General features: G+C 37.9%; 1 protein-coding gene across 7 annotated transcripts in view; it reads left to right on the forward strand.

The window, feature by feature from the left end:
* The window catches only part of RRAGB (Ras related GTP binding B), a 35420-nt gene extending 18165 nt beyond the window's left edge, over positions 1-17255 (forward strand). For 6 of the 7 annotated variants that reach the window (XM_080795283.1, XM_080795286.1, XM_080795282.1 and 3 more), the window contains 5 exons: positions 4693-4788; positions 6975-7097; positions 14233-14324; positions 15389-15504; positions 16732-17255. In XM_080795283.1, coding sequence (XP_080651409.1) covers positions 4693-4788; positions 6975-7097; positions 14233-14324; positions 15389-15504; positions 16732-16829 — 525 coding nt within the window. In that variant the 3' untranslated portion in view covers positions 16830-17255. The remainder of the gene's footprint in view (positions 1-4692; positions 4789-6974; positions 7098-14232; positions 14325-15388; positions 15505-16731) is intronic. The other variant, XM_080795287.1, reaches the window with a different exon arrangement.
* The last annotated feature ends 8492 nt before the right edge of the window (positions 17256-25747 follow it).

Below are 25747 nucleotides of genomic sequence, written 5' to 3' on the forward strand. Positions count from 1 at the left end.
TTTTCTTTCTCCTGATTATGGCCTTTTCTTTTCCCTCAAAGAATTCCCTTTAACTTTTATTGTAAGGCTGGTTTAATGGTGATGAAATCCTTTAACTTTTGTTTGTCTAGGAAACTCTGTCTTTCCTTCTAAATAATAGCTTTACTGGGTAAAGTATTCGTGGTTGTAGATTTTTTCCTTGTAGTGTTTTGAGTATGGCCTGCCACCCTCTTCTGGTCTGCCAAGTTTCTGCTGAAAATGCAGTTGGTAACCTTATGGGATTTCCTTTGTGTCTAACTTTCTTATGCTGTTTTTAAAATTCTCTCTTTATCACTACTTTTTGCCATTTTAATTTTTATGTCTCTTGGTGTGGACTTCCTCAGGTTGGTTTTTTTGGGTGCTCTCTGTGCCTCCAGGATCTGGATACCTATTTCTTTCTCCAGATTAGGGAATTTTTCAGCTGTTATTTCTTCAAATAAATTTTCTGCCTCCTTCTCTCTTCTGGAATCCCTATAATCTAAGTGTTGTTACACTTGATTATATTGCTGAGTTTCCTTAACCTAGTCTTATTTTTTTTTGTTTGTTTGTTTGCTATTTTGTTTGGTTGCTTTTTTTTTTTTAAGATTTTATTTATTTATTTGACAGGCAGCGATCACAGGTAGGCAGAGAGGCAGGCAGATACAGAGAGAGGAGGAAGCAGGCTCCCTGCTGAGCAGAGAGCCCGATGCGGGGCTCGATCCCAGGACCCTGGGATCATGACCTGAGCCGAAAGCAGAGGCTTTAACCCACTGAGCCACCCAGGTGCCCCTGTTTGGTTGCTTTTTATTAACTACTCTGTCTTCCAGCTCTCTGATCCATTCTTCTGCCTCCTCTAATCTGCTGTTGATCGCCTCCTGTGTATTTTTAGTTTTGGTTATCGAGTTCTTCATTTCTTATTTGCTTTTCTTTCTCTTTGGTAAGAGTCGCACTGAGATCCTCCACTCTTTTCTGAAATCCTGTGAGTATCGTTATGACCATTATTTTGAGTTCTTTATCACACATATCGGTTATCATCATTTCATTTAGCTGTTTTGCTGTTGTTTTGTCCTTTTTTTTTTCATTCAGATCATATCCCTCTGTCTCCTCATTTTATCTAGTTTTCTGTGTTTGTTTCTATGTATTAGGAACATCGTTTTTATCTCCTGATGTTGGAAGTAAAGGCCTTATGAAGAAAAGCTCCTTTGGTGGCCTGTAGCACATGTCCCTTGTTTAACAGAACCAGGTGCTTCAGGAGTCACTTCTACGTGGATTGTGTGCACCATGCTCTTCTGTTTGAGCTGTGTTTGCCTTTAGATCAGTATGTTACAATGGCCTACTTTGCCTGTTGTGCACACACTTGGTAGGATTTGGTCCCTGTGCTGTTAGGGGTCAGTCTGAGGCTGCTGTGGACTTAACATTGGATGCTTTCAGCAGTCAGATCAGATGCCTGCTCTCAGCATGTTTGCAGTAGCTACAGTAATACCAAAAGGCAGGGTGCTCTCCCTGCCTTGTCCCCTGAGAGGTTTTTGTTGGTGTATAGGCCCAGGAGTCAGGCCAGTTTCCTGCAGGGGCTACAGAGGTACTGTTTGACAGGGTACTTTCTTTTCACTACCAGTTATAAGGTTTGGCTGCTGGGGCTGTGTTTATTATTATCTTCCCTTTTCCCTGAGACAGGAGTAACTTTGGAATTGTGCTGGCCCCTGCCAAGGCTCCTTTCAGGATGAGACATGCAGGAACTGCTTTGGAAGGACTCCTGCTGCATGGAGCAGGTTGGATAGGATGGATCTGCAGGAGATTATGGTGGTGAGGTACATAGTGCTAGTAAGGAAAGTAGAAAGTGTTTGTGGTATTTTCTGCAAGTGTCCGGCTATCTACGCTGGGTATGCAGAGAGAAATGGTGCCTACCAGTTCTTTTATTCTTAGAGAAGTCTCCTAAAGATCCCTTGTCCTCTTTCATGTGTTCTGAGATTAATAAATTAATCTCTTTCATGTGTACCCTAGGCACTTTTCACACTGCTGTTTCTATACTGTATCTCCATGGAGATGTTTGATATGCTGGCTCTTTGAGGATGAAGACTTAGTTCCTTGTTACCTTCCAACTCTCACAGAGCTGAGCCAGCTGATTTTAAAGTACATGAAGTTAAGTTCCCTGGTTATAAAAGCTGAAAAAATTAAGCCCTGCTTGTTTTCAAGCCAAATGTTATGGGGACTCATCTTCCTGGTATATCTAGTGCACCTAGGTCTGGGGTGCCTAGTATGGGGTCTACTTCTCTCCCTTCTTTATTCTTGTGGTGTTCCTCTCATTTGTGATTAGTCTGAGAGTTTGATTCCCCATGTCTCTGCCCCTCCTACCCTTTTCAGTGTGTTCTCTCCATGATTAGCTGTAGAAAGTCTGTTTTGCCAGTCTTTGGGTCATTTTCTGGGTTGGTGGCACTGATGTGGCTTGTTTTATATGTATTTTTGTGGGACAAGATGAGCTTAGTATCCTCCTATTCCACCATCTTCCCCATTTATATCCTCCTTTATATACCTTTATGTTTGCTGCCCCTGTTTTATTATTCTTCAGAATAGGCAGTTATTGTCCAGGCTAGAAGAGCCACCAGGGATGAGATGAAAAAAGATTATAGCTGTCACTGGGTTTACTTAGGAAACATGTATGCACCAGTGGAAGTGCAATCACACTGTGTTAAGCTCAATGCCAAGTCCTTTTTAATTGCAGTGTGTGGTATCTTTGCCTTCTTTTCTAGCATGGGGATTAGTACACATAAATTTAAACCAAGAAACAAATATAGTCCAGCTTTAGTTTATATGGTATAAAATAGGAGGATTTTCTCTTTCTAAGCTGAAAGAGAAGATCCTCTAAGAATAATGGTAAGAAAAGCAGTTTTAGAATATTTTGGTGATGTAGAAGAATTCAGTTCCTTTTTGGGTTGGAGCCTAGGAGTCTAAGGATATCCTTTATTTAAACGATTTTTTTGGTAACAGCTGTGGTCAGGAATACTTTTTTTCTATAACTAGTTGCAGTATTGCCTCCAGTGTTTCAGTGTTTGGGCATGTTTTGGTGTTTCTGAGTAAGCTTACAGGCCTTCACAAATGACTTGGCAGGATTCTGTATTTGACTCTGAAAATTACTTTTGAGTATGTAGTCTTTTTTCCTTCTCCCTCTCTTTTTCTCACTAAGTATTAATTCCATTGTAATTCAGCAGAAAATTCTGTATGTAGGTTGGGTCTTGAGATTGTGAGGGCTGTGTTATTATTATTCTTGCTGTTGTTTTGTTTTCTGCTCTGTTTCCTTTAAAAATCATTTCATTCCCTGGCCCAATTTGCAATAGAAAAACAACATTCCAACAAATGAGGTCCTTATGGATTTTTTAAATTACTTTTCATTATTTGTTAATCAACTTATTATTTCCTACATGCTTATATGTTATATCCTCAAAAATATATTAATGTTCTTTGTGGGATTCTAAGCTAAATTAATAAAAGTATACCCCATTTCATTAAAGATTCAAACTTTCAAATCTTGAAGTCAGAGTGGCTAGGGTGCCTCCCTAAATCTCAATTTCAAGATAGATATTTCCTTCTGTATGTGTGTGGGTTCTCCAGATAAACAGAACCAGTAAGAGAGTGTGTGTGTGTGTGTGTGTGTGTGTGTGTGTGTGTAAAGAGAGGGATTGGCTGATTGATGGATGGATGGATGGATGGATGGATTTTTAAAGAATTGACTTACACAGCTATTGAGACTGGCAAGTCCAAATCTGCAGGGCAGGCTAGTAGGCTGGAGATCCAGGAAAGACTAATGTTGTATCGCATATCAGAAGTCAGACTGGATGCAGAATTCCCCCTTCCTGTGGGATGGCAGTCTTTATCTCTTAAGACCTTCAACTAATTGCATAAAGCCAACCCACATTATGGAGGGGAATGTTCTTTGCTTCGTCTACTGACATAAATATTAATCTCACTTAAAAACACTCATGGTAAAATCTAAACTGGTATTTTTTTTTCCTAAACTGATATTTGACCAGATGTCTGGGTACTGTGGCCTAGCCACATTGATACATAAAATTGGCTATCACAGTGTGTATACACACTCACTACAAATCCACCCAGTCATGGAAAATATCTGTAGATACATATTTGTATATATTAGATAGATATTCTTTAATGTGTATTTGGGTGTGTGTACATAAATATGTGTAAGATAGATATTTGTATTTGTGTGTGGGGGGGTTATATCTATATAGCCAAATAAAAACAGTCCATTCAGAAGTAATATATATGAGTGCATGCATATATTTGTGTGAGAGAAAGATAGCTACAAAAGTTAAACTATTTTATTTTACAATATTACTATCTAAAAATGACACAGATTAGGTGATTTGGAATGTTAGATATATTTTATTAACATTCCTCTGTATGGTGAATTTTTTTTTTCCCAACACAGTGCTCTCAGTGAGTACTCGGCAGAAGCAGCAGAGACCTGAAGAATTCTAGTAGCTGTTGTACTTTTAGACCTGACCTGAAATGATTTCTGCCATCCTAGTTCATGAAGTAATGAAAAATTATTTGAAAAATTCCTCTGAGGAAAGAGGAAATGCTCCTGTTTAAAATACACTGAAATAATTACATCTCAGATTTTGCAGTGAAAGAGAAGACCTGTTATATGCTGATCTGTATTTGGACTTTTTAATTCAGATTTTTAAAGAGCGAGAAGAAGATCTGAGGCGTTTGTCTCGCCCATTGGAATGTTCTTGTTTCCGAACATCTATCTGGGATGAAACTCTTTATAAGGTGTGTATGTTTCCCTGAGCTCCCTTATTTTAAGATCATGAGAAAAAGTTAAAAGGGTATTGTCAAAAGTAAAAGATTTTAATCTCTGTCATACCCATTTAGATGTGTTGAATTAAAAAAAAAGAAATAATCTACAATAAATTATTTGAAAACTATCAAACTTAACTTTAAGAGATTTTGGTTTTGATCTTAAGATTGTGTTGCAATACCTACCAAGTCACACTGAATTAGTCAGTTTTATGATGATTAATTTGATACTGATGTTTGTGACAGAGGTTTCACTGACCATCATCCATTGTGATCTGTTGTGATCTCAATGCTGATTGGAGCTGTATCTAATATTGAGGTACCTCTTCAGGATATAAACTAGTCTGCCTCAGTTTGGATGGCATTAGAATAACAGTATTTAGGGAAGAGTTTGGAGAAGGGAGTCTTATAATGAGATACTTTATGCCTAGAATATGGTAACTTCAACTTTCATGCCAAAGTGGGGATTAGCATTCTTCAACCAGGATTGTTTCCATTGCTGGGATGAATACCATACTGCCTGCAGTAGTTGTAGAGGTTACAACAGTAGCTGTGTTATGGACTAAACTGAAATTACCTTATTAGCACATAGGCTCCTTATCCTGCTTCCTCTCTTTCTCCTATGAGGTCTAGTGATTTGAAAGACTGGCTTCTTTGGGGTCCTTTCATGGTCAGACCTTTCCTTCAGACTGCTACTAGTATCCATTGAGAAGTCTGACTCTGAGTGGGAAAGCATCCTTCTCTGTCATTGGTAGCTACAGCCTCAGTATCAACTGCATCTGACAAGTATCTACAACCAGAGAAGAACAAAAACCTGATTTGCCAAGGAGAAAAATCAATGGACCTTAAAAATAGCCATTGATTTATTTTTTCAACTAATTCTTTTTTTCCCAATATTATGTTGACCCAGCCTCACTCTAATAACAGATCATTTTGAGATACCTGTCTAGGAAATACTGCTCTAGATTAATTTGGGCCGAATTTCTCTCAAAGCCTTATTCCCATAGAACAGGTAACCGTGAATAAGGATGGACATGACGCACTGATAAGAACCAACTGCGGTGTGAAGGATGGCAATACATAACACGACCAAAGACAATTGGCTAATCACAACACTGCTGTGAGTGACAATGTCTCTGCTGTGGTTAGCTTTGGTGCCTTCTCCAAGGTAAATTCAGCAGTGACATTAACACCGACCTGGGAACTTGAAACCTGAACCCCCATGCTTAAGTAATAAAACTAATTGGAACAGAGACATAGCACTGCTATCTTCTACATCAATGTTGCATAGAGCTGACTTAAATTTTTATATTGTTTTATTCTACAAGCACTCATTGCATATCTGCTTGATGTTTTTGGACACACAAATGACTAAGACCAGGTTCCTGCCCTCTAGTAGGGGAGAAAAGAACATTATACAGCTTACTAGACAAATTTGAAGGAATTACTACAATGGAAATGCAAATAAAAGAGCCTTAAGAGAATAGAGGGAGGGTATGGTTAATTCCAACTCCTTACATTAGTCATACTTCTCTGGATGAAGTCTACTTTAGGGAAGCACACCAGTGGACCATTTTTAATTCAATTGGATCAATAACATATAGCTGACAATAAGCCGTTTGAAATGATAATGCTACTAATTTCTCTTATAATTTCTTTTGTACGTTATCCCATTGAGGGGAGGGGCCATTTTTCTGTGTGACTCTGATATTTTTACAAAAGTGATTCTTAGATTTATGTTACATATAACATTATTAAGTTCTGATCTTTAGAGCAGTCTGCATTATTGGACTTAAATATTTGTTGAATGGCTGGATTAGAAACTTTTTATTTGGCCCAGTAAATCAGAGTTTTCAATTATGCCTAAGGCAAATGTGGAACTAAATTAATATCTTTTTGAAAATTATCAATGGAAAGAAGTTTTCTAGCATTTTACAAATGTTTGAAACTTTAAAAAATTCCAGCTGAAGGATAAAAATCAAATAGTAGCTTCATCTTCTCATTTTATTTGTGTTATATCATATTTGTTACCAGTGTTTGTTTGAGAATCAAATATTACCATATTTTGCTGTCCATATGTTATAGTGTACTTACTCATTTGCAGAGGTCCAGGACTGGGTACCTGTTAGTAATATTACACTGTACTTCTGTTCTGTTAGGCTTGGTCCAGCATTGTTTATCAGCTGATTCCCAATGTTCAGCAGCTGGAAATGAACCTACGGAATTTTGCTGAAATTATTGAGGCTGATGAAGTGCTTTTGTTTGAAAGAGCTACTTTTCTGGTGAGAAATTTCTGCAGATATACTTCACACTTAACTTTCTTCTGTCAAGCAACAGGGAACAACACGTTGCTATTTTCAGGAAAAACCTTTTCTCCTCTTGTCTTTACATCAGCATGTATAACCTTATTTACAAAGTAGTAACCAGAGGGTTTTGAAGGGGCGGGGGGTGGGAGGTTGGGGGAACCAGGTGGTGGGTATTAGGGAGGGCACATATTGCATGGAGCACTGGATGTGGTCCAAAAACAATGAATACTGTTACACTGAAAAGAAATAAAAATAAAATGTGAGAAAAAAAAAAAAGGTATTGTTAGCAGGTGACCTGAAAGAACTCCTTTGGTGTGTAGCTTTTTAGTAGTTAGTAAAATTTAGATTTTTACAAGCAGGCCTTACTCTAGAATTTAGATTATTTCTGCTAATACTTCATTTGTGTTAAAGAATTCCTAATTTCCTATTGACTTTTATTGTGAAATGAGGGGTATCTTTCTTTTGATAAAATTCTCATCCCATTCCTTTCTCCAAAAGACTGATATGAAGACTTCTAACATAGAAGAGGTGTAATGGTCATCTCAGTGACATAACTAAAAATTCAGATGGAGAGGTGGAAGGGGAAAGAGGCGCCTTGGTATTTTTATTTTTCTTACATAAATTCAGATTAACTGTAGAGCCTACTGTGTACATGGCCCTAAGGGGGATGCAGTATTGTGTTTATAAGTAAAATTTTAAAGAATAATAACAAACTAATTTGAGATGTCACAAAGCACTGCATAAGTAGTTGCTGATCAGTTTAATAAATATAACTCTAAGAGCCGCTCACAGTAAATAATATGCTTCTAAGCTCTATCAGTGCCTGGTGAATTTTATTGATTGATTGATTGATTGATTAGCTGATTGTCTGGTGATTTTAAAACACATTTCTAAATTTCGAGCTTGGTTCCCCTTCTATAAAATGGAGATAACGTATCTGTAAGTTTATTGTATGGGTTAAAATGGGACAATGTAATGTTAAGCCCTAATGCAAAACTTAGCATGTAGTCAGTAAACTACTAAATGTTGGTGCCTTCTGCTGTTATTACAGCAGAGGACAGAGAATGCAGACTGTAATTTTTACTCCTTCCTTTGTGGAAACATTATTTGTAACTGTTGCCATGATTATGAGTCATACTTCCTTCTAAGTGTACAGCTGTGGCAAGGAGTCCTAACTAGAGTGTCTTTCTGCCTGAGCCCATTGGCAGGGGTCACTTGCTTGCAATTATACTACCCTGTGTTGTCTTTTGCTGATAATGTAAAAAGCAACAAACAAGTGAGCTATTCTAATCATCTTGGTGTACACAACATGGCAGAATCCTCCTTTCAGCAGGATTCTCTTGCCTTATCCATTACATGTGATCATAGAGGTTAACCTAGTATAAGCTCCCTATTCCTCAGTAACACTAACAGGTGGCTTTGGTTTCTCTTGAAGACCAAGAGAAGATTATTTGTGATGGACCATTTTCACTGAGGGGTTTGAAGTCAAGCAAGGGGAACCTGTTCCACCATTGGTCTAGGAATTACCTTTTGAAAGTTTCACATGGTTTCAGTAAATTGCCCTGTGAATTTTCTTCTGGTGAGCAACTCACTTTTGCTTCCTACTAGAAACTTTATATCTGAATATTCAGCCTATAGGAAATACATGGTTTTATTAAAATCTGAAAGCGTTAGAGGAAAGTATTTTTAGCTAACATGGATGTCCATAATGAATAAGTTCATGTATAAATAGTAAATCCTTTGAGGTGGGAAACCTTTAGTTAAAACTTTTATTGTTTTTATGCTTATTTTACTAAAAATTTTTTAAATATTTATTTTAATTTCTGTTAATATACATGTTATATTGGTTTCAGGTATAAAATACAGTGATTCAACAGTTCCATATATCACACTGTGCTCATTACCATGAATTGCACTCCTTAATTGCCATCGTCTGTTGAATCCATCCTCCCACCCGTCTGCCCTCTAGTAACCATAAATTTGTTCTTTATGATTGAAAGTATGTTTTTTGATTTGTCACTCTTTCCTGTTTTTTTCCCTTTGCTTGTGTGTTTTGTTTCTTAAATTCCACATATGAGTAAAATCATATATTTGTCTTTCTCTGACTGACTTATTTCACTCAGCATGATACTCTCCAACTCCATCCATGTCATTGCAAATGGCAAGATTTCATTCTTTTTATGACTGAGTAATATTCCATTGTGTATGTGTGTGTGACATCTTATTATCCATTCATCAATTGATGGACACTGGGGCTGCTTCTATATCTTAGCTATTGTAAATACCACTGCTATAAATTTAGGGGTGGGTGTGTATATCCCTTTAAATTAGTGTTCTTGTATTATATGGATGAATATCCACAAGTGCGATTCCTGGATCATAAGGTAGTTCTATTTTTAACTTTTTGAGGAACCTCCATACTGTTTTCCAAAGTGGCTGCACCAGTTTGCATTCCCACCAACAGTGCAAGAAAGTTTTTTCTCCACATTCTCACCAACACTTGTTCTTTCTTGTGTTGTTCATTTTATGCATTTTAACAGGTGTGAGGTGATCTCTCATTGTAGTTTTGACTTGTATTTTCCTGATGATGAATGATGTTGAACATCTTTTCATGTGTCTGTTGCCCATCTCTATGTCTTTGGAGAAATGTTTGTTCATGTCTTCTGCCCATTTCTTAAGTGGATTATTCAATTTTTTGGGTGTTGAGTTATATAAGTTCTTTATATTTTGGGGGTATTAATCCTTTATCAGATATGTCATTTGCAGATATCTTCTCCAATTCCATAGATTGCTTCTTAGTTTTGTTGATTGTTTCCTTTGTTGTGTAAAAGCTTTTAATTTTGACATAGTTCCAGTAGTTGATTTTACTTTTGTTTCCCTTGCTTCAGGAGACATATCTAGCAACAGAATTATATGACCGATGTCAAGGAAGTTACTGTTTATGTTCTCTTCTAGGATTTTTATGGTTATAGGTCTCACATATAGGTCTTTCATCATTTTGTGTATGGTGTACAAAAGTGGTTCAGTGTCATTCTTTTACATGTTGCCATCCAGTTTTCCCAACATCATTTGTTGAAGAGACTTTTTCCCATTATGTTTTTTCCTCCTTTGTCAAAGATTAACTGACCATATAATTGTAGATATATTCCTGGATTTTCTATTCTGTTCTATTGCTCTCTGTTTTTGTGCCATTACCATACTATTTTGATCACCACAGCTTTATTATATAACTTGAAGTCCAAAATTGTCATACCTCCAGCATTGCTTTTCTTTTTCAAGATTGCTTTGTCTATTCGGCGTCTTTTATGGTTCCATGCAAATATTAAAATTGTTTCTTTTAGTTCTTTGAAAAAGTTTAGTGGTATATTGATAGAGGTTTCATTAAATATGTAGATTGCTCTGGGTGTTGTGAACATTTTAACAATATTTGCTTTTCCAATCCATGAACATGCAGTATTTTTCCATTTCTTTGTGTCCTTTTCAATTTCTTTTATCAGTGTTTCATTATTTTCAGAGTACAGGTCTTTCATCTCTTTGGTTAGGTTTATTCCTAGGTATCTTCGTATTTTTGTTGCAATTGTAAGTGGTGTTGCTTTTGTAATTTCTCTTTCTCCTGCTTCATTATTGGTATATACATGGGCAAGAGAATTCTGTACGTTGATTTTGTATCCTGCAACTGTAGTGAATTTGTCAGTTCTAGCAGTTTTTTGATGCAGTCTTTCAGGTTTTCTATATATAGTATCATGTGCCCTGCCGGTAATCAATTGTTTATGTCTTCCTTACCAATTTGGATACTTTTTTTTTTTCTTTTTGCTGTATGATTGCTGTGTTAGGACTTCCATTGCTATGTTGAATAAAACTGGTGTGAGTGGACATCCTTGTCTTATTCCTGACTTTAGGGGGAAAGCTCTCAGTTTTTCTGTATTAAGGATGATGTTAACTGTGGGTATTTCATGTATGGCCTTTATTATTTTGAGGTATGTTCTCTGTAAACCTTTTTTGTTGAGGATTTTTTATAATGAATGGTTGTTGTACTTTGTCAGATGCTTTGTCTGCATCTATTGAAATGATCATATAGTTCTTACCCTTTCTCTTACTGATGTGATGTGTCATGTTGACTGATTTGCAAATATTGAACTACTTTTGTAACCCAGGAATAAATCCCATTTGATCATGGCGAATGATTTTTTAATGTATTTTTGAGTTTTGTTTGCTTGTATTTTATGTTCATCAGGGATATTGACTTATAGTTCTCTTTTTTATTGGTGTCTCTGTATGGTTTTGGTATCCGGGTAATACTGGCCTCCTAGAATGAATTTGGAAGTTTTCCTTCCTTTTCTGTTTTTCGGAATACTGTGAGAATAGGCATTAACTCTTCTTTAAATGTTTAGTGGAATTCACCTATGAAGCCACCTGGCCCTAAGCTTTTGTTATTGGGAGATTTTTTTTTATTTCTGATTCAATTTCTTTGCTGGTTATCAGTCTGTTCAAGGTTTCTATTTCTTCCTGTTTCGGTGTTGGTAGTTTATATGTTCCTAGGAATTTATCCATTTCTTCTAGGTTGTCCAATGTGTTGGCATATAGTTTTAAATAATACTCTCTTATGATGTCCATATGGTTGGTTGTTATTTCCCCTCTCTCATTTATGATTTTATTTATTTTGGTCCTTTCTCTTTTTTTCTTGATAAGTCCAGCTTAGAGGTTTATCAATTTTATTAACTTTTTTCAAAGAACAGCTCCTGGTTTCATTGATCTGTTCTATTGTTTTTTTAATTTCTTTATCATTTATTTCTGCTCTAATTTTTATTATTTCTTTCCTTCTGCTGGTTTAGGTTTTGTTCATTGTTCTTTTTCTACCTCCTTTAGGTATATGGTTAGCTTGATTATTTGAGATTTATCTTGTTGAGGTAGTCTTGTAATGCTATAAACTTCCCTCTTAGTACTGGTTTTGCTGCATCCCAGAGGTTTTGGACCATTGTGTTTTCATTCTCATTTGTTTCCATGTACCTTTTTAATTCCTTCTTTGATTTCTGGGTTGAACCATTCATTGTTTAGTAGTGTGTTATTTAACCTCCATGTATTTGTGGTCTTTCCCATTTTTTTGTGTGTGGTTGACTTCTGATTTCATAGCATTTTGGCCAGAAAATATGCATGGTGTGACTTCAATAATCTTGAATTTATTGAGGTTTATTTTGTGGGCTAATATGTGATCTTTTCTAGAGATTGTTCTGTGTGTACTTGAGAAGAATATGTATTCTTTTTTGGGATGAAATGTTCTGAATATATCTATTAAATCCATCTGTTCCATTATGTCTTTGAAAGTCATTGTTTCCTTGTTGATTTTCTGTTTGGATGATCTGTCCATTGATGTAACTGTGATGTAAAGTCCCCTACTCTTATTGTATTATTATTGATTAGTTCCTTTATGTTTGTTAACTGGTTTATATTTTTGTGTGCTCCTGGCTTGGGAGTCATGTAACTAGTTAACATGCCAGAGTCTTGTTCATTATAGGAATTAACCACGCAAATTACTCCACTGAGTAAGAACAGCCATGTACCACCATGCACAGAACTGGGAAAGACCTTTCACTGTCAATCCTGTCCATGTCCAGGCTGGGTGAGGTTTCCAGTGTTGAATCAAATTAAGCCACAGGCTCCTGGAAGGGTGGTGCCCTTTCATCATTTCCTTTAAATTGCAGCTTTGTAACCTCTGGAACCCAAAAGTTCCCTTTGGAACCCAAAGACTTTGGTTTCCTAGAAGCTAACTCATAGGTTAGCTTGGTTAGCATTATAACATCTAGGTTATATATGTATATATATATACATATATAACATATATATGTATATATATAACATCTAGGTTATATATGTATATATAGGTTAGCTTGGTTAGCATTATAACATCTAGGTTATATATATATAATGCTATGTTATAGCATTATAACATCTAGGTTAGCATTATAACCAAGACCTAACCATAGGTCTTGGTTATAATGCTGCTGCATCGTCAATGAGCATCATTTGTGGTTGGAACTACAACAGTATCTGATCATCTTTGAACCTCTGACATTCATTCATTTATATACATCTGTGTATATATAGACATAAATATAGATATAGATGTATATATCTTATGTTCAGTTAGCCACTGTATAGTATATCATTAGTTTTTGATGTAGTGTTCAATGATTCATTATTTGCATATAACACCCAGTGCTCATCACAACACTTGCCCTCCTTAATACCCATTACCCTGTTACCCCATCCCCCCGACCCTCCTCCCCTCTGAAACCCTCAGTTTGTTTCCCAGTTAATTTCTTTCTCCTGGTTTGTCTTCCTTTCTGATTTCTCCCCCATCAGATTTCCCTCCCTTCCCCTATGGTCCTCTGTGCTATTGCTTATGTTCCACATATGAGTGAACTCCAACATTCTTAATTAATGAAAAGATTCTTGGCAAATGTTTTCACTCTTGTCTATGTCCATCCAAGAATTAGACCTGTAGCAGTGCAGTATTAATACCCCTGGCTATTCCTTTTAATCATGCCCTCAATTCTGAAAACCAACAAAATGGAACCACTGTCTCATTCCATTATTACTAGCTGCCTGTCTAGGCAGCCATGGAAAAAATCTTGCTTATGCTTTATGGTCCTGCTTTGAACACTCTGTTTCAAAGTAAATACTTCAGGCCCATGGGACACTGCTGATAAGAAAGAGGTAGGGACAGATGGGGGCTTTCTTCACTGCATACTTAAGATTTTTAAATGTAATACCAAAAGCCACTCTAAGTTACAGCTTTCATTAAAATTAGTACATTAGGTAATATTTCAAGATTAAAAGTAAGTGAGGAAGAACAGCACTGAACCAAAATAAATAATACTTTAATTCTGTAATAAAATTATAATGAAACACTACTGTTTGGGTTCTCTATAGGGATATTTAAATTGTACAGAACATTGGCATAATATGGGAAAGAAGAAACAGTAATCCAGGTGCCAAGTCTACCTTGAAAATCAGGATGACCAGGAGACTGGCAGAGGTCTGCCTCGAGGAGTAAGTAGCAGAGGGTGATATGACTACATTGCATATTTAAAGGCATTGCTCTTTTTCATAGGTGATTTCTCACTATCAGTGTAAAGAGCAGCGTGATGCCCACAGATTTGAGAAAATCAGCAACATTATTAAGCAGTTTAAGCTGAGCTGTAGGTAAGCTATCTTGTGTGATTTATTTATGTCTAGAAAGAAATTATTGTCATTTTTGAGAGGTTCCAATAACTATAGTAGACTGTACTTCTGTATTCAGAAAAGTTCATTTAATCAAAAAGAAAGCTAACCTCTAAGGGAGCCTGCAATTCACTGAGGTAAAAGTCATTGTCCTTTAATGCAAACTCAACTGATAGAGAAGAAGCATTGAAGAATAAGCAAAATACCCTTTTGAGATACTTGATCCTATTTAGGAAGAAATAAACAGAAAATGTCCAAGAAAGTTTTGAAAAAGAAGAAAGAATTTATCCTACCAAATAATAAGATTTACTATAAAACTACAGTAATTAAAATAGGTAATGATTCAAGAATAGTATAGAATAGATTCTAGAAATGCCTGATCATGTTGTCTCACCTTTGATAAAATACAGTTTGAATCATAGCATTGTGAATATAGGAAGAAAGAATGATGGAACAGTATAATTTAGTGAAGATTTAATCAGCAAATTTCTTATCCTGATAAAACTTTTGATGCCCAGAAAAATAACAGGTCTAAGTACAGGTATAAGTTTACTCTTTTTATGCCTTAGCGCTCTCTGAGACTTACTGGTGTGTTTATGCCTACATTTTTAAGAAGAAATAGCAAGTGACATACAAATATAATTACCTTATTTGTTTTTGAAGAAATGGGAGCATTCCTTGAATTGCAATATAACTAACATTCAAAAATATAGTTATTAATCACGGTGATAGGAAAGTTTCAACTTAAGCTTCTTAAATATTAGAGAAATATTTTGTGACATATTTTTACATGGATCTGGGTCTAAGCCCATTTTACAGTCAATATCAAGTCCTAATCCACTTTATGTCTAAGTTACTTTCCAGAACATACTAAATTCAGCATTAGAGTTTCCTTGGAAAACAAAGTGGGGTTAGTGATTAACTATCTTAATGAAGTGGGGAATCTCGAGGTATGATGCTATGAAATTTTTAACATAAAAGGTAAAAATGTTTTATATTGATATTATTTTGTATTCTTTACCTCTTTTTCTTATTTTTTCCTATAGCAAACTAGCTGCTTCTTTTCAGAGCATGGAAGTCAGGAACTCTAACTTTGCTGCTTTCATTGACATCTTTACATCCAACACTTATGTGATGGTCGTGATGTCTGATCCATCCATTCGTAAGTTTAAACTTAAATGACATAGACATAGGCTTAAAGCCACATTCTTTTTTTTTTTTTTAAGATTTTATTTATTTATTTGACAGAGAGAGAGAGATCAGAAGTAGGCAGAGAGGCAGGCGGGTGGGCGGGGGAAGCAGGCCCCTACTGAGCAGAGAGCGCGATGTGGTCCTCGATCCCAGGACCCTGAGATCATGACCTGCACCAAAGGCAGAGGCTTAACCCACTGAGCCACCCAGGCGCCCTTAAAGCCACATTCTTTAAACTAATTGACCTAGAGGTAGTACTTTATTAGATAATTAAAAAAAAACATTTTGTAGTGGGGATGGTTGCAAAGCAATATGAATATACTTAATGCCACTGACCTGTATATCTTGAAATGGTTAAAATGGTAATTTTTTGTTACGTATATTTACCGCAATGAAAAAGCTATTTCAGTATTAGTGGTAAATAGTTTTTTGTTTCATAGACTTACATTTTGTAGCTTAAAAATAATTTAGACTCTAGGGTATTTTTTTTTTCAACATGGTATTTCAAAAACCTAGTAACTAAATCAAGGGATTTTAAAGAAAAGAGAATCCAAATGTATGATTTATGCTTCATATGGTAAACATTTTTTAAAAGACTAATCAATCTAAGTTCTGAACTACTAAATATTGAACAATTTTGTCATTGTATATTCTTAAGTATGATAATCCCATATTTGTGTTATTGGCATAAAGGGAGGTATTTGGTACTTCCATGCCATAGTAGCCATATCCATCATAACCACTGAAATAAAGGCTCTAGCAGTATTTCTTTTTTTTAAATTTAAGTTCAATTAGCCAAGGTATATCATTAGTTATTGATATAATGTTCAATTATTCATTAGTTGAGTATTTCTAGGATTTTCTCAGAAGTTTAAATTATCTCTGATCCACTTGCTTTTCCTACTTTAGGTTAATATTAAAATACAACATAAGATAATGGGTTTTATTCTAAAAGTAAACCAAACCAAAATATTTTGAAATTTCATTTTGGAAATGTAGTATTTAGTATATAAACAAATCATCTACTTATTCAGAAAAATTAAGTCATGGTTAACTTGAGACTTCCTATTCCTGTATGTTCTCTGTGACATACATTGAAAGACTTGGCTCTCTTTTTTCTATTTGTTTTTATTAGTCAGACATTGCTTTGGCTGCCTGTACTTATTCTGTTGGCTATCTCCTCCATCCCTACCCTCAGCTTCTGCAGCTACTCTGATCAACATCCGCAATGCCAGAAAACACTTTGAAAAGCTGGAAAGGGTGGATGGACCAAAGCAGTGTCTTCTCATGCGCTAAACATTGCCAAATGTTGTTTCAAAAAACTTAGAAATACTGTTTCTTAATCTTAAGGTATTCATATATGTAGGCTCTGAACTGTGATGCTTACCACTTCTGTATTTCTTTCTTACTCTCTAGTCTTAATGTTTAACCTTGAATGCTGTTTACTAAAATAGCCAGTAAGAAGTTAGAAGATGAGCTGTTCATGGACTTGATGTGACATAAAATTATGTGATATGTAAGTGTTCTGATAACAAGATTCTAATAGTGTGTGTTCTGATAAACTGGTTCTAATAGTTGTGTATGCCAAAGCCTTTCCCAACATCATCTTGTTTTCCTTATCCGATAATAATCTGTAAGTTTGGAATATTACTGTTTTCTCAGCATGCATTAAAAATATTACTTAACTTCAACTATAAATAAACATTTGCTGTTAGGGATTTCAGTGTCTGTTTTTCTTTTCCTTGTTTCTTTAAATTTTCCAAGAAAGAGCAAATGAGTATCACAGTTATCCTAGGGGGAGGGGATCTGCTGGTTGGGAAATATTACAGAATAAAGTAGGATAGGAAGGATGGAGGTAGATTATAGTCTTAAAGTTAGGTAGAAGAGTTTTAGATAAAATGTGATAAGAAATAGGAAACCACTAAAGGCTTTTAAGGAGGGGAATTATATGAAAGGAATTTTGAAAGAAAATTAACCTAGATTGTATGGGCTGACTGGTGGCATTTGGGGAAGCTTTGGCAGTAATGTACACCTGAAGTGTGTTGAAAAGTCTCTTCCAGGATGCAGCTGGAAAAGGAATGAATAAAAAGTTGAGGGAAAAGAGGATTCATGAGATGTAAGACTTCCTTTTCTATAGTCCAGAAATAGTTAATTTTATATATTTTATTACACCTAATGGGACATGCCTTCATTATGCTAGTCAAGTAGTATTAAAATATTTTTCAAGAAGTTCTGTTTTAGGAGAAGCACGGAAGATGGAGGAGGAGTAGGGGACCTTATTTCAGCTGGTCCCCTGAAATTAGCTGGATATTTATCAAACCATTTTGAACACCCATGAAATCAGCCTGAGATGTAAGAATATATATCTGGATCTCTACAAGCAGAAAATCTCCAGTGGTCATGAGGTATGAAGGGCAGAGCCGTGATTCAGTGGACAGATGTTGGAAGATAATCAGAAGGAGGAGGGAGTCACCATAAGCTGGTGCTGGAAAGTTGATGTAACCCCAGAGGACAAAAAACATCCAGCTCTGGAGACCAGGCACAGACTCGCAGAGTGGTAGCAGCGGGGAAAGGACTTTAGTACAGCCCCAGAGAGGATCCAGGAGCTGTGGTTGGGTTCGTGCATGTGAACTAGGGGCAACTCAAAGTTTTACAAGCACAAAGGCCAGAGACATACCCAGCCCTGGGATTGACCTCTGGGAGAATTGCTGTGGGGTGCACCACGAGGGAGGCTGTGGTTTTTAGCAGCATAGACAGAAATGGAGACTGTGTGTCCTGGAAGGCTCAGTGAAGAGAGGACTATGATTTCTCTGCTCTGGGTCAGAGGTTTGGGTGTACTCATTTCACCTCTGACTCTTGGGAGAGATGGAAGAGACACGGGAAGCTGCCAGAGAACAAAAGGTCAAAAAACTGGTTTCCACTGAGCCCACACTGCTCTGACAGGAGGCAGGCCAACTCTGCCCAAGCAGGGTTGCATGAGTAACAGGATGGCAGGCCCCTCCCCCAGAAGACAGGCTGGAAGAACAAGAGGATGACAACCCTAAGGTCCTTATAAAATGGTGTGTTGTGCTTTGGTCATGGTTAATACTTTGGACTCTATCTTCCCTCAACCACCCCTCAACAGAATGACTAAGAGGAGGAACCCCCAAAAAAGAATCAGAGACTGGTTTCTACCACAGACTTAATGGATATGGTTATAAGCAAGATGTCAGAGATAGATTTCAGGGTAACAATTATGAAGAAGATATCTAGGCTTGAGAAAAATATTAGCAACTGTATAGAATCTCTAAGGACATAAATGAGATCTGATCTGGCCAAACTTAAAAATGGTATGAATGAGATGCACTCTAAACTGGATACCCTGACAGTGAGGGTAAGGGAGATAGAAGAACGAATTAGTGAGCTAGAACATACGATGATAGAAAAGAAGGAAACCAAGGAGGCCTGTAAAAAAGGTTTAAAGCACAAGAGATCAGACTCAGGTATATTCATGACACCATGAAACATTCTAAAGCCAGAATTATTGGGTTCCCTGATGGGGTGGAGGGAGAGAGTGGAAGATATATTAGAGCAAATCGTAGCTGAGAACTTCTCTAATCTGGGAAAGGAAACAAGCATTCATGTCCAGGAGGCAGAGATCAGTGAGAACAGATCCCAAGATCAATGAGAACAGACCAGCACCCTGACATTTAATAGTACAACTCCCAAATCTTAGAACCAAGGCAGCAGTCCTGAAAGCAGCTAGGGGTAAGAGATTTCTTACCTATGGGAGGATGAACATCAGAATAACATCAGACCTGTCCACAGAGACCTGGCTAGCCAGGATGGGCTGGCAAGATGTATTCAGGGTACTAAATGAGAAGAACGTGCAGCCAAGGATACTTTATCTACCAAGGCTGTCATTCAGAATGGATGCAGAGACAAGGAGTTTAAAGGACTGGCAGAAATTGAAAAAATATGTGACAAGCTGAACCTGCAAGAAATATTAAAGGGGTCTATAAAAGAAGAAAGGCCCCCAGAGTAATATAGACCAGACATGTACGGAGACAATCTGTAAAAATAGGGACTTCACATGCAACATGATGGCACTAAAATCATATCCTTCAATCATAACTCTCAATGTGAACAGCCTAAATGCTCCCAAGAAACAGCACACGGTTGCAGATTGGATAAAGATGTAACCCATCCATATGCTATTTATAAGATACTCATTTTAAACCTAAAGTTACATCCAGACTAAAAGTGAGGGGATGGAGAGCAATTTTTCATGCCAATGGAACTCAAAACTGGGGTAACAATTCTCATCAGAGGGGGAGACAAGATGGGGAAGTAGGAGGAGGTCCCATTTCAACCTGTACCCTAAGGTGAGCTGATTACCTACCAAAGAACTCCAATCGCCTATGAAATCAGCCTGAGATCAGAATTATACACGTCTGGATCTCTACGGGGGCAGAAGATGCCAGTGGGCAGGTAAAGCGGAGTGGGAACATCGGACTGATATCGAAAGATAAACAAAAGGGGGAGGGAGCCATCAGAGGCGACCCATGGAAAGTAATACCCCAATAAGAGAGTGCCCTGCATCTGGGGACCAGCATTCACTTGGAGTCTGGTTGAAAGCACTCAAAAAGAGCAAAGGAACGTGGGGGGAAATTGTGGGAATCGGGGCAGTTAGGAACAGGGGCTTAAGTCCCCGGACCCAAGAACAGCCTCCCCTGGTACTGAGCCAGAGAGAGTGCGGCAGAGAAACCATGTCTTGGTCCCTGACCCACCAGCACGCCTGAGAGTGAGGGGGGTCCGGCTCCTGTGAGGGGCTGGGAGCCTCACCAGTCAGCAGAAGCACAGCCTTTTTGTAGTCCCCACATGAGCACCGTGCCATGTTCTCAGAGCATGGATCGCGCCCCACACCCTCCCCTGAGAGAGGTGAGCTCAGGCGCCAGCCCGGCGCTCTCAGACCCAGAAAGACCAGGCACTGCCAGCCTGGGCCAGTGGGAAAATCTCAGTGTGCGATCATGCTTGGAACCTCTTTGGTGGTGTGGAGCTGCTCAGACAGCCGCCGCTGTTGTGGTTTTGGGTGCAAGCAGGAGTTTCTGGGTCCCCAGGGATGGCGACTCGGAACCTGCTCTGCCAGCGGCCGGGAGGGAACTTATGTGCTCTCCAGCAGCCAGAAGGGAACAGACTGAGGCTTCTCTCTGAGAGGGAGGTCTAGGTGCAGTTTGCTTTCCTCTAAACCTCCAAAAACCATCAAAAGCTGTCAAGGCAAGAGAAAAAAAAAAAAAACATGAACAAAAGTAAAAACCTCCAGAGAACAAAAGCCTGAAAAACCGGTTTCCTCAGAGCCCACCCCCTTGAGGGGGGCAGGAGGACTTAACTCAGGGAACATTGCCTGAAAACCCATGTAGCAGGCCCCTCCCCCAGGAAGCCAACCAGGAAAAAAAAAAAAGAAAAAAAATGACAAGAGAACCACCACCACTACTTCATAGATACAACTTTTATTTTTAATTCGTTTCTACTATTCTGGTTCATTTTTTTTATATAGATAATTTTTAACCTATTTACCATCACAGTGAGACGTCCAGTACATCAAATTCCATAATAACCTTTTAACCTGAACTTTCTGATACATATACATACATACGTGTTTTTCTTTCGCTTTTCTATGTTTTAATTTTTTTTTAAATTGTTCAGTTTAGTTTACTCTTTTTTTTATTTTTATTTTTTAATATTCATATAGAGTTAAACTTCAAGGTAATCCCCTTTCCCCAATGAATGCTACCCCTATAGGTAAACCAATTTTTAATCCCCCTTTATCTTAGGAAAGTTGAGTCCTTTAACAAAGGTATCAAGATACATCCAGGAAGAATCAAAATAACCTTCCTTGCCCACACTGAGAATTTATAACCACTCTCCCATCTTTTTCTTCCACCAGTCTTTCTGTGTATTTGTGTTTGTCCTGATAGTATGTAAATCTTATACTTGGGGTTCTTTTTGACGAGGTTCTTTTTTTTTTTTTTTTGCTTTTATATATATATATATATTTTTTTTTCCTCGTCATCTACTTTAATCAGTCTTTTTGTTTGTCACTTTTTGTTTGTATACTTCATAAATCTTACCTTGGGTCCCATTTGGGCTGAGCCTTCTCTTTTATCTTTCTTTTTTTTTTTTTTTCCTGTCTCTCTCTCCTTCTCTCTCTCTCCCTCTCCCTCTTTTTTTTTCTCTCTTTTTTCTTTCGTTTGGGTGGGGACTCTTGATTGCTCAGAAGCGTTCCAGGGTGCAAATTGACTGCACCACGGGTGATACATCCAGATACATCCATTCAGCCATCTCTCATCAAAATGACTAGGAGGAGGAATGCCCAACGGAAGAAAAATTCAGAGGATGGGCCTTCTACAACAGAGCTAATGGCTATCGACATAGACAATATGTCGGAAAGAGAATTCAGGCTAACAATTATGCAGGCAATAGCTAGGGTGGAGAAAGCCATGGATGACCAAACGGAATTGATTAGGGCAGAACTGAAAGCCACCAGGGATGATGTTCACAATGCTCTCAATGAGTTCCAATCTAATCTAAATTCTCTAAAAGCTAGGGTGACTGAGATAGAAGATAGAATTAGTGATCTGGAGGACAAACAGATAGAAAGGATCAGGAGGAAGCCTGGAACAAACAGCTTAGAAGCCACGAAAACAGAATCTGGGAAATAAATGATGCCACGAAATGTTCAAATGTCAGAATTATTGGAATCCCTGAACGGGAGGAGAAAGAAATAAGTCAACAAGATATAGTGGAACAAGCTCTCCATGAAAATTTTCCCAATCTCGTGAATGGAACCAGTGTTCATGTACTAGAGGCAGAACGGTCTCCCCGTAAGATTATAGATTGTCAAAAGTCCTCGAAACAACTAATAGTAAGAATGAGGAATTATAATTGTAGGCAGGCCCTCTAGAAGGCAGCTAGGACAAAGAAGCTCCTTACATACAGAGGAAATCCCATCAGAATAACGTCAGAACTGTCCACAGAGACCTCGCAAGTCAGAAAGGACCAGCAAGACGTATTCAGGGCACTAAATGAGAAGAACATGTAGCCAAGAATACTTTATTCAGCAAGACTGACATTCAAAATGGATGGAGAGATAAAGAGCTTCCAAGACCAGTAAGGTTTTAAAGAGTATATGGATTTTTTATTCACTCAGCTACTCTGTGTCATTTTATTGGGGGATTTTAGTCCATTTATATTTAAAATGAATTGTCTAGGTTTTGATGTAATTTTATTATGGATGGTGGAAATTTTTTAAAAAGTTAGATGACATGTGAAGAACCATTCTTTCCACATGCTTATCAATACCTATGCATTGGGAGGAGACAAGATGGCGGGGAAGTAGGAGGAGGTGCGGTTTCAACCTGTACCCTAAAGTGAGCTGATTACCTACCAAAGAACTCGGATCACCCATGAAATCAGCCTGAGATCAGAATTATACACGTCTGGATCTCTACGGGGGCAGAAGACACCAGTGAGCAGGTAAAGCGGAGTGAGAACATTGGGCTGATATCAGAAGATAAACAAAAGGGGGAGAGAGACACCAGAGGCGACCGATTGGAAAGTAATACACCAGTATGAGAGTGCCCTGCGATTGGGGACCAGCATTAACTTGGAGTTTGGTTGAAAACACTCAAAAAGAGCAAAGGATCACGGGGGGAAATTGTGGGAATCGGGGCAGTTAGGGAAAGGGGCTTAAGTCCCCGGACCCAGTACAGCCACCCCTGAGGCTGAGCGAGAGAGTGCCTGAGCCGCCAGCATGCCTGAGAGCACGTGGAGTCCGGCTCCCATGAGGGGCTGGGAGCCTCACCAGCCAGCAAATGCACAGCCTTTTTGCACTCTGCATGTGAGCGCCATGCCGTGTTATCAGAGCCTGAGACGTGCACGCCCCACACCCTCCCCTGAGAGAGGTGCACACAAGCCTGGTGCTCTTGGACCCGGAAAGACCAGGCTTTTATATACGTAAAAGATAAAGAGTTTCCAAGACCGGCAAGGCTTAAAAGAGTATGCGACCACCAAGCCGACACTGCAGGAAATATTAAGGGGGGTTCTACAAAAGAGGAAAAATCCTAAGAATAGCATTGAACAGAAATATAGAGACAATCTACAGAAAGAAAGACTTCAAAGGTAACAAGATGTCAATAAAAACGTATCTCTCAATAATCACTCTCAATGTGAATGGCCTAAATGTGCCCATAAAATGACACAGGGTTGCAGATTGGATAAAAAGACAGGACCCATCCATACGTTGTCTACAAGAGACCCATTTCGAACCTAAGGATACACCCAGACTGAAAGTGAAGGGATGGAGAAACATCTTTCATGCCAGTGGGCCTCAAAAGAAGGCTAGGGTAGCGATTCTCATATCACATAAATGAGATTTTCAACTAAAGACTGTAGTCAGACATACAGAAGGACACTACATCATTGTTAAAGGGACTATCCACCAAGATGATCTAACAATTGAAAATATCTATGCCTCCAATATGGGAGCAGCCAATTATGTAAGAAAACGATTAATCAAGATAGAGTTATATTGATATGAATACATTAATAGTAGGAGAACTTAACATGCCTCTCTCAGTAATAGACAGATCATCCAAGCAGAAAATCCATAAAGAAATAAGAGCATTGAATGACACATTGGACCAGATGGACCTCATAGATATATACAGAACATTCCACCCTAAAACAACAGAATATTCATTCTTCTCAAGTGCACATGGAATCTTCTCCAGAATAGACCACATACTGGGTCACAAATCAGGACTCAACCAATACCAAAAGACTGAGATGATTCCCTGCATATTCTCAGATCACAATGCTTTGAAACTGGAGCTCAATCACAAGAAAAAGTTCAGAAGGAACTCAAACACCTGGAAGCTAAAGACCACCTTGCTTAAGAATGCTTGGATCAACCAGGAGATCAAAGAAGAACTTAAACAATTCATGGAAACCAATGAGAATGAAGACACTTTGGTCCAAAACCTATGGGATACAGCAAAGACGGTCCAAAGGGGGAAATACATGGCCATCCAAGCCTCCCTCAAATAAAATGGAAAAAAACAGAATACACCAGCTGTCTCTACACCTTAAAGAACTGGAGAATCAACAACAAATCAAACCAACTCCACACACAAGAAGGGAAATAATCAAGATTAGAACAGAGATCAATGAGGTAGAAACCAGAGATACCGTAGAACGTGTCAATGAAACTAGAAGCTGGTTTTTTGAAAGAATCAATAAGATTGATAAACTACTGGCCACACTAATCCAAAAGAAACAGAGAGGACCCAAATTACTAAACTTTTGAATGAAAAGGGAGAGATCACAACTAACACCAAGGAAGTAGAAACAATCATCAGAAGTTATTATCAACAGTTATATGCCAATAAGCTAAGCAACCTAGATGAAATGGATGCATTCCTGGAAAACTATAAACTCCCAAAATTGAACCAGGAAAAAATTGACAACCTGAATAGACTGATATCTAGTAACGAGATTGAAGCAGTGATCAAAAACCTTCCAAAAAACAAGAGCCCCGGACGTGATGGATTCCCTGTGGAATTCTACCAAACATTCAAAGAAGAAATAACACCTATTCTCCTGAAGCTGTTTCAAAAAATTGAAGCAGAAGGAAAACTTCCAGACTCTTTTTATGAAGCCAGCATTACCCTGATCCCCAAACCAGGCAAAGACCCTACCAAAAAGGAGAATTTCAGACCAATATCACTGATGAATATGGATGCTAAGATTCTCAACAAGATTCTAGCAAACAGGATCCAACAGCACATTAAAAAGATTATCCACCATGACCAGGTGGGATTCATCCCTGGGTTACAAGAATGGTTCAACATTCGCAAATCAATCATTGTCATAGAACAAATCAATAAGAGAAGAGAGAAGAACCACATGGTCCTCTCAATTGATGCAGAAAAAGCATTTGACAAAATCCAGCATCCGTTCCTGATTAAAACGCTTCAAAGGATAGGGATAGAGGGAACATTCCTGAACTTCATAAAATCTATCTATGAAAGACCCACAGCAAATATCATCCTCAATGGGAAAAAACTGACAGCCTTCCCATTGAGATCAGGAACATGACAAGGATGCCCACTCTCACCACTCTTGTTCAACATAGTATTAGAAATCCTAGCAACAGCAATCAGACAACAAAGAGA

The sequence above is a fragment of the Martes martes genome, assembly GCF_963455335.1.
Source record: "Martes martes genome assembly, chromosome: X".
Classification (NCBI taxonomy): Eukaryota; Metazoa; Chordata; class Mammalia; order Carnivora; family Mustelidae; genus Martes; species Martes martes.